We start from the raw sequence: 8586 nt of genomic DNA, 5'->3' as shown, positions 1-8586 counted from the left end.
ATAGAGACCCCGCATTTCCTGTGGGGGCATTCTGTGTTCTTAGAGACCCAGCAATTCCGGTGCGGGCATTCTGTATTCTTGGAATGAGGGAGCAGTTTTGACAAGTGCGCAGCCACAGAAACTCTTAAATAAACGCTGCTTGCAAGGGAAAATATTAAAATAACATGTGGCACCTGGAAGTGCTTTAAATATTAAGTGTTATTTTTGTTGACACAATATCAAAATGCACTTTAGCACTACTGAAATACCTTACCATTATTAAGGCATGCTTTACATAATCTCTGTACTTTGTCAAAACATTTTTATAGGCCACACAGAAACTTATAAGCCCTGCCAAACAAATTTTGATGGAAATGTTAAAAAGTCTTTCAGGAGGATAGCATAATAATTGTTTTCCAATTAGGGACACAAGACCCTACCTTTTCTGTTATAACCCAGGTGTAACGCATCCTAATCGCCAAACATTTGTATCACGGAAAAATAGCCGTTATGTTTCCCATTCCTTTTATAATGTAGTACCTTTTGTTTCTTAGAACGCAGTTTCACCTGGAGAGTTCCTTCCAGTGGCTTGGTGGGTGTGCTGCGGGAAGTTCTGGCGCATTCGATGCAGAGACTCAGCATACTGCATATATAGGTTTGTCTCTGCTCTCAAGAGGGCTGGCACTGAGTGCAGACCCAGGATCCTGAGAGAAGCCCTAACTGCAGATCCCCTATGGAATCACCATTTAATTTTCTTCCCTTGAGGATATTAAAATATTCTGTGTATTTCAGTGTCCCAGGTTATTTCAATTTCTTCTTTCCAAATGAGAGACAATAATTTCAGTTCTGAGTTCTTGGTGATTTGGCTTTTGTTCCAGAAAGAGAAGATACCAAACCCACCATGCACTAATAATACATAGACCAGGGAAACTAAACTAAATATTGCCGTATATCCAAGGCAAGAATACTTGACTTAATTGTGAAAGGTTTTCATTTTTCCTCCGGATGAGAAGACATTGATTTTGGAAGGAAGTGGTTGCTTTTGCTTCAGTGTTTGGATGATGTAATTGTCAGAGAGTTGGGGCTGATGTGTGGTAGGAGGAGAATATATCACATCACTTTATCTTATAAAGTGATCAGGAGATGAGATTCATCCCCCACTTATCCCTGAAGAGACATAGACAGCTGCTGGCTACTGCGGAGTGCCGACCACCATGCTCTTCTGGGCTGCAGAAACAAGCAAGCTCTTCAAGCTTCGTCCATCTGCACGCGAGCCGAACTGAACCCAGTAGATGACACATACACACACACACACACACACACACACACACGGGGGAGGGGGGACGGAGAGAGAGAGGGGGAGGGAGGGGAGGGGGAGAGAGAGAGAGAGCAATTTTAAAAACTAAAAAGATAGGGCTGGAGAGATGACTCCGTGGGTAAGAGCCCTGACTGCTCTTCCAGAAGCCCCTAGTTCAATTCCCAGCAACCACAGAGTGGCTCATAACCATCTGTAGTGGGGTCCAATGCCCTCTTCTGGTGTGTCTGAAGACAGCTTCAGTGTACTTACATTTAATAAATAAATGAATGAAAATGAAGAACATCTTGCTGAGAAGAAGAGGGTGTTCTTGGGAGTAGGAAGAAATGACCAAAAATATGTTGGTATATGAAACTGTCAGAGAATAATAAAAATTAAAGAGAAAATGACTAGATCATCTCAGGCTCTAATATACTAGGTTAGTTTTCGTGTGTGTGTGTGTGTGTGTGTGTGTGTGTGTGTGTGTGTGTGCGCGCGTTACTCTCCTTGACCCTGTTCACAAAGCTGCCTTTTTATACTTCCTCCCTTCAGGCTGTGACTAATCAGCCCGGCAGTAGGACGGTGCACATGCAGCCGCAGGTCTACAGGAAACTCACGGGGCTGTTTTTGAGCTACATTTGAGCAAGACTAATACTTAATCTGACAACTTAATGGTCATTGTCTCATTTTAATGTCTGGGACGAGCTAAGATCAAAACAAATGTATTAACTATTATTTATAATGTTAATTTTTTAATTGCTATGGCAATGAGTAAAGGAATAAAATAAAAACAATCCACCAGGAGAGGATTTACAGATATATCACACTCCACGAGCACACAAACAGGTCTGAAATTAAAATTTCGTAAGGCGATGCTGTCAGCTGAGTCAGGAATGCTGATATCTATTGTCTCCTCTTTGGACTGGCTTTTCGTTGAGAATGTTGCTTACAGAGGCAGGCGGATTTCTGAGTTCGAGGCCAGCCTGGTCTACAAAGTGAGTGCCAGGACAGCCAGGGCTACACAGAGAAACCCTGTCTCGAAAAACCAAAAAAAAAAAAAAAAAAAGAGAATGTTGCTTACAGTGTAAGTACCAAGATCACTGCTGCCCACTTTAAAGAATAGAGGCTTAAGTATTCAGGAGTATTGACACTGCATTCGTAGCTTAGACTCAGACATACGGATATTGGGGGCTACAGTTCATATGGCACAGAAAACGTCAAATTTTAAAGGGTATTTTTGCCAATATATCACTGACTATAGCCCACCCAGGAGCATTAATGAGTCTCGACATGCAGAAGAAAAAGAAAGAAAGAAAAAGAAAAGCAGTAAACACCAAATATAAAGTCACTAACCCTTGATCTTCCACTGAAATATTAAGATTATATTTGCTTTCCTTCTTAATACTCTAATACTCAATAAGTATAGATATTCAGCAAAAACGATGGATTCAAAACACAACATATTTAGTATTGCATTTATTAATCATCAACACATCCAATACAATACAGCTGTTCCTATGCCCGAGGAGAATAGAAGTTACCGAAGAGAGCTCCTCTGTAGAGAACAGGCAGTTGCAATCACAAGATGATATACTGACAAGGACTTTCATAGAATGTTTCTGTTCTCTTTTCTTGTGTGTTACTTATTTGTGTGTGGGTGCATACACATGTGTGTACACATTCCATGCCATTTGTGTGGAGATGAAAGGAAAATCTATGCAAAATCTGGTTCTCTCCTTCTACCACGTGTGTCCTGGGGACTGAACTCAAACTTTGTGCAAGCATTTTCGTCCGCTGAGCCATCTCAGCAGCCTTCCAATTCTTTATTAAAAAAAAAAAAAAAAACATCTAATTTCACCACAGTAAAATCTAGTAAAAGCCTAACCCTCATCTAATGATTGCTGCTTTGCCAGAATGATGGTCCTTGGTATTTAATTACCAACAATTTTTACTTATACATATTTCAAATTATGATTGATGTTCTTAGACATTTAGAAAGAAACATTAAAGGAAAATGTCCCACAAAATATGTGGTGGTCACAGGACAAAGGATTTCTCAAGTTCAGCTGCACTCTGGTCCTTTTAAATAGTAAAATCAGGCAGGGCTAAAGATGGCTGGGAGCTCAGGAGCACTGGCAGCTCTTCTGGAGGACGGGGATTCCATTCCCTGCACCACACAGCATCTCACAACCATCTGGAGCTCCAGTTCCAGTAGGTCCAGCACCCTCTTCTGGTCACCATGGGCACTGCATGCATGTGATGTAAACAAAACACCGGTACACATGGAATAAAATAAATAAAATCCTGCTTTTCAAAGGGTGTTTACACATGTTTTTTTAATTCCTGAATTTGTCCTTGTCTTTGATTTCCTTCCTATATTTTTTCTTTTCTCCTTATTAGTACTACACGACCAATGGGTTAAGCAGAATTTGGGTACAAAGAGCAATTAGTTTTCCCCCTTACATACTAGAAACCATCTCTCCCCACTTCTCACTTCCTTGCTCTCACTCTTTCTTGCTTTCTCTCTCACTCTCACTCTCGCTCTTTCTGTGTGTGTGTGTCTCTTTGTCTCTGTGTTTCTCTCTGTGTGTCTGTCTCTCTGTTTCTTTCTCTCTCTCTTTCTCACACACACACACGTGCATGCTTACACACTTTGAGCAGATTTATTTTTTCTCTTTTTCTTTTCCACAATTTGTGCATTTCTTGAAGTATATTAAGGCAACCCAGGATGTCTGCGATCCAATCAGAGTGAAAATCATCTTGCTCACTTCCACCATCTTCAGGTATTGGTAACTTCATTCTTTTCAGATCATTTTGAAATTTACTATGTGTGTTTTAACCAACGGTGACCCTTCTGTGCTAAAGAAGATTTAGAAGCAATTATTTCACTTATCTGTGTTTAGGTACTCTTTATTAATTTTTACTATTAGCTTTTACGTTACCATAAGTGGGTTCCACTATACAGGGTCCTCATTTTTCTACATACATTTCATTTTTAAAGTCTTTGTTATTTAGTTTTTGTTCTACAGTATATATTTTCATATATACACATACATATGTATATATGTGTATAAATATATATATATTCACACATATATTTCCTTTGTTATCCATCCCCATCCCTCCATACCCTGGCATGTCAACGCTTATTTGCCGATCCTCCTCAGTCTCCTAAGCCCCTTGAAGCAAATTCATTCTTTGAGTGCCAGTCTTTGATGACTAGTACAGATCAAGTCTATTCTGTTTCTTTTTGAGTAAACAAATTAGTATTATGGAAATGCGAACTGAAAATTTTACCCAGCAAAATGTACTTGAGTGCTCTGCGAAACCAAGGGTAGAAGAAACCATAAATTAAGGGATTACATGTGGAATTAAAATAACCGAACCATGTTAAGGCATCAAACAAAACTGCAGGTGTAGAGAAATTCAGAAACGGATCTAACAGGATCGTGAAGAAACATGGAAACCAACACAATAAGAAAACACCCATCACTATCCCTAAAGTTTTGGCCGCTTTTTTGTCCTTCCTCATTTGATTGTTTTGATTTTCTGGCAAGTTGTCAATTACGCGAGCATGTTTTTTAGATACAGCGAAAATTTTGCCGTAAATCCCCACCATCATTGAGCTAGGAGTGAAAAAGCCTGCCACAAACAAGGTGGTCCCCCATAGCTTGTTGAACATGACTGGGCAGGAACTGGAACATGCAACCAAAATGTCATAGCCTTCAATTCCATTAGCGTAAGCCTCGGAGAAGACCACCCCAAAGGCAAATGCCCCGGGGACTGACCAGCAGATGAGCAGCAGCCGCCTAACGACCGGGATAGTCATTTTGGTGCAATAATGCAAAGGGTGACAGATGGCATAAAATCTATCGACGGCCACCGAGCAAAGGTGGAAAATGGACGTTATGCTAAGCATCAGGTCGAAGCTATAATGGATCTTGCAAAACGTAAGTCCGAAATACCAGCAGTTTTCCACTGACCTGACCATACTATATGGCATGATGGTGAATCCCAGAAGGAAGTCGGTGACGGCCATGGAGAGAATGAGGAGGTTGGTCGGTGTGTGAAGCTGTTTGAAGTAGGAAATGGAAATGATCATGGCCAGGTTGCCAAAGATCGTGATGAATATGGCGCCGGCCATCAACGAGTACATGGCAGCTCGGACCCCGAGAGACCTTTCATTCTCCGGGCAAGATCCATTCCCATACTCTGAACAATCAAAGGTTTCCTATATAAAAATAAGAACACAGGGGACTTATCAGAGACTAGACAAACACTCAACATCTCATCTCTTCTTTCACAGACAGATTCAAGAAAAAATACAGAAGACACGTAATCATATTTATATATTTCAGTATCATTACTTCTGTATTAAACTGAAATATATATATGATTACGTGTCTTTCTCACTAACTTTATGATTTATAGAATTCTAATAGAGTAGATTAAAATTGTTTACTTTATAGTTTTAGTTGTCACTTTATAGTGACAGCCATGGAAAGAATGAGGATGTTGGTCAATGTGTGAAGATTTTTAAGTGGAAGAGTTACTGAAGAATCTTTAATTATCTGGCAAATCCCCAAGTATTAGCAAGTTTCACAGAACAGGTACATCAAAGGGTCAGTGGACAACTTTCAAGAGTTGGTTCTCTCTGTCCACTAGGTGGGTCCTGGGGACAGAACGCAGAGCATCTGGCTTTGCAGTGATAACTTTTCATTGAAACAACTAAGCTAGCTACAGGAAAGGGAGCAACTGATGCTGAGGAATGGATCCAGTGCAGAGTTATTCCTCTTTCCTTCCTACTTTGGGACTCCAGGTCCATCAGCAGAAAAGAAATGGAGTCTGTGACAACATTGTGCTTTCACAGTGGGTTAAAGTGGAGGAAGGAACCACTGATATGCAAGACCTGGGTGTTTAGACACTGCAGGCAGAATATCACCAAATTACATATAAGGTCTCTGCCAGCTAATGCCTTAGATGCTGTTCACAGAAAACCAATCTATTCCCAATAGGTGGTAGTGGTGGTTAGCTGGTTTAGCTTCAGTGTTTGGTTTTTGAGATAAGGACTCATATGACCCAGGTTGGCCTTGAACTCTTGATCCTTCTGCCTCCATTTCTGGAGTGTTGGGATTATAAATGTGCACCACAATGCCCAGCCTAGAAAGACAATTTTTGTTCATTTGTTGGAAACTTTCTTACCTGCATGTAATGTGTTTTGTTCAAGTCCATCCCCCTGCCCTTCACCTCCACCCTCTCCCCTCCCCTCCCTACCAAGTTCTCCCAACCTTGTGTACTCTCTCTGGCTTTAACCTTCTGAACCCACATGGCACTGCCAGTCTGTACATAGATTTAGGGTCATCAACTAGGGCCCAGGAAGTACCTCCATCCATGTTGAAGTTTTGTCCAACTTCATCTTGTGCATGCAAGAAGTTTGAATCCATGCATGGAGTGTCCCTGCCATGTCTGGACCTCTTACTCTTAAAATCTTCCCACCTCCTCTTCCTGCCTCCTCTCCCATGATCATCCCTGCCTTGGGATACTTTCACTAAAATCTTTTCCCCATACATATTTAAAGTATATGTAATCAGTTCTCAAACTACACTTATTTTTAATACCTAAAAGTACGTGTTTCTATTAGTATAGTAATAAAAAAAAATAATAAAAGCCACAGGAAGGGACCGAGATGCAGATAGGATAGATACAAGATGATAATAGATAGCCAGGCAGACAGAAAGACAGGCAGACAGATTCCCCCACCCCTCCTCCAGACAACTCTATTTTCTAAGTGAAGTGACTTTAAAATGAAGCAATCACATTCCCTTCAGGTTTACTATGCTTTTCCCCTTGTCTTTCTTTTGTGAAGTGGGGATTCACAATGATCACACATTCTGCTCCTGAGGTCCCTCTGCCTCACCTAGGGGGACACCTGTACTAAACACATCAGTGGGTCCTTATGAAAACCCCCACTCTTTTCTGGGGTTGTAAATATTCATCTCAGAAAACAAGACATGTTGTCAAAAGGTAGTAAATTCTTTTGTTTCCACATTTAAACTGAACTGCCTTTAACTGCAAATTTACAGAAAGCCCTGACTGACTCTCTAACCATCTGTAATCTTGCTTATTCTCTCTGCATGTGACAAGAAGCAAACAAGGACAAACAATCTCACTGCTTTACAGTGGAGGCATTTTACTTGACACTCGAACACAGATCTTTCCCTTCACATCCCTTCTCCAGGTACCTGCTGGGCTTCAAAAGATGCCATCGTGACTGCTTTGTGGAAGAAGCTGTCTCTTCTCTGCTGCCTGTGAATGCTAACGTTGAACTGTAAGACATGAGCTATGTTAACTGTGCTGCTTTATAATTTAACAGTTGGTCTCAAGGGCATTGGATGTGCGCTGGGGAGAAGGGCAGGGCCCTGATCATTCTGAAGTTTAACAGGTTAAGTGACCCTGACTACCCCTCTGTCCTTTTAGGACTCTCTGCTTGCTTTCGTTTTCATCACCCCCAGCACTCTGAACACCCTAAGACAGCTAGCCTGTAAAGGCTATAATAGTTAAATGGAACTCCTTCAGTTATGGGAGGCTCTCAATTCTGGTTAGATAAAGTTAGAATCCATGGAGAGATGTCGATTAGATAGGTGTTCTCTGCCACTTGAGGATGACCAGAATGAAGAAGCACAGCCCATACTTTACATCACATTTTATACTCACGGGATTTTCTCATCCACCGTTTTTCCTGTATTTGGCTAGGGTGCAGCTCAGTGCTCCTCACCGTGCAGGAGTTACACGGTTATCACTGCCTTAAGTAACTCCACGAAGGTGCTCACATCCTCTCAGATATCATGTCTTTAAATCTGTTTACATCTAATCACAGATGCCTGTAGTTTTGTTCTTCTTCTTTTGATATGAGAAAGTTTATTTTCCTCTGCTAGGATACACTGGTCATTACATGACACCAGGTTCCTGCTTGGGGTGTAGCTATGCCTGTTGTCAGTGACCTTGGCTGTTGTGGTAACGACTTTGGATTATGAAACTCGAATAGCCATGTGGGGAAACTGAGCTTCGAAGGGCTTTAGAGGACTCACTGGTTTTCTGTCTCCCTCTGGAAGATCTTAGTGAGATTTTAGCAAGGAACTCTGCATTTTCACTTCTTTGGTCCCTACAAAATATATAAATGACTTGATTTGACCTTCCTTGAGAGCTTTCGATAAGGGAGAAAGATATAAAAAAAAAAATCACCCATTTAGGAATTCTGAGCAATGCAAGCTTATTACAACATAATCAGAAAATTTATATTTTTAAAGAAACAT

The 8586-nt window shown here is 40.9% G+C and overlaps 1 protein-coding gene across 2 annotated transcripts; it reads right to left on the bottom strand.

Moving 5' to 3' along the window:
* Positions 1 to 4508: 4508 nt before the first annotated feature.
* LOC110303884 (trace amine-associated receptor 2) lies at positions 4509 to 8199 on the bottom strand. Of its 2 annotated transcripts, none has more exons than XM_021175110.1 (2): positions 8149 to 8199; positions 4509 to 5504 (listed from the first exon to the last, which is right to left on the bottom strand). In XM_021175110.1, the coding sequence occupies exon 2, from the start codon at positions 5427 to 5429 to the stop codon at positions 4509 to 4511; it is 921 nt and encodes a 306-aa protein (XP_021030769.1). In that variant the 5' UTR covers positions 5430 to 5504; positions 8149 to 8199. The 2 variants fall into 2 exon arrangements, with proteins under 2 accessions (XP_021030769.1, XP_021030768.1); XM_021175109.2 differs by lacking the exon at positions 8149 to 8199 and adding an exon at positions 7516 to 7539.
* Between the last annotated feature and the right edge of the window lie 387 nt (positions 8200 to 8586).

The sequence above is a fragment of the Mus caroli genome, unplaced genomic scaffold, assembly GCF_978045245.1.
Source record: "Mus caroli unplaced genomic scaffold, Mus_caroli_1 scaffold_9, whole genome shotgun sequence".
NCBI lineage: Eukaryota > Metazoa > Chordata > Mammalia > Rodentia > Muridae > Mus > Mus caroli.
The sequence above is the reverse complement of the archived record's forward strand: the minus strand, read 5'-3'. Positions and strand labels throughout refer to the sequence as shown.

Bases quoted from the DNA above. Each gene is read 5' to 3' on its own strand.
- LOC110303884 (XM_021175109.2), bottom strand. From the start codon at position 7,539: ATGGCATCTTTTGAAGCCCAGCAG. The intron at 5,505-7,515 runs GTACCTGGAGAA...ATTTTTATATAG, and splicing joins CATCTTTTGAAGCCCAGCAG to GAAACCTTTGATTGTTCAGA.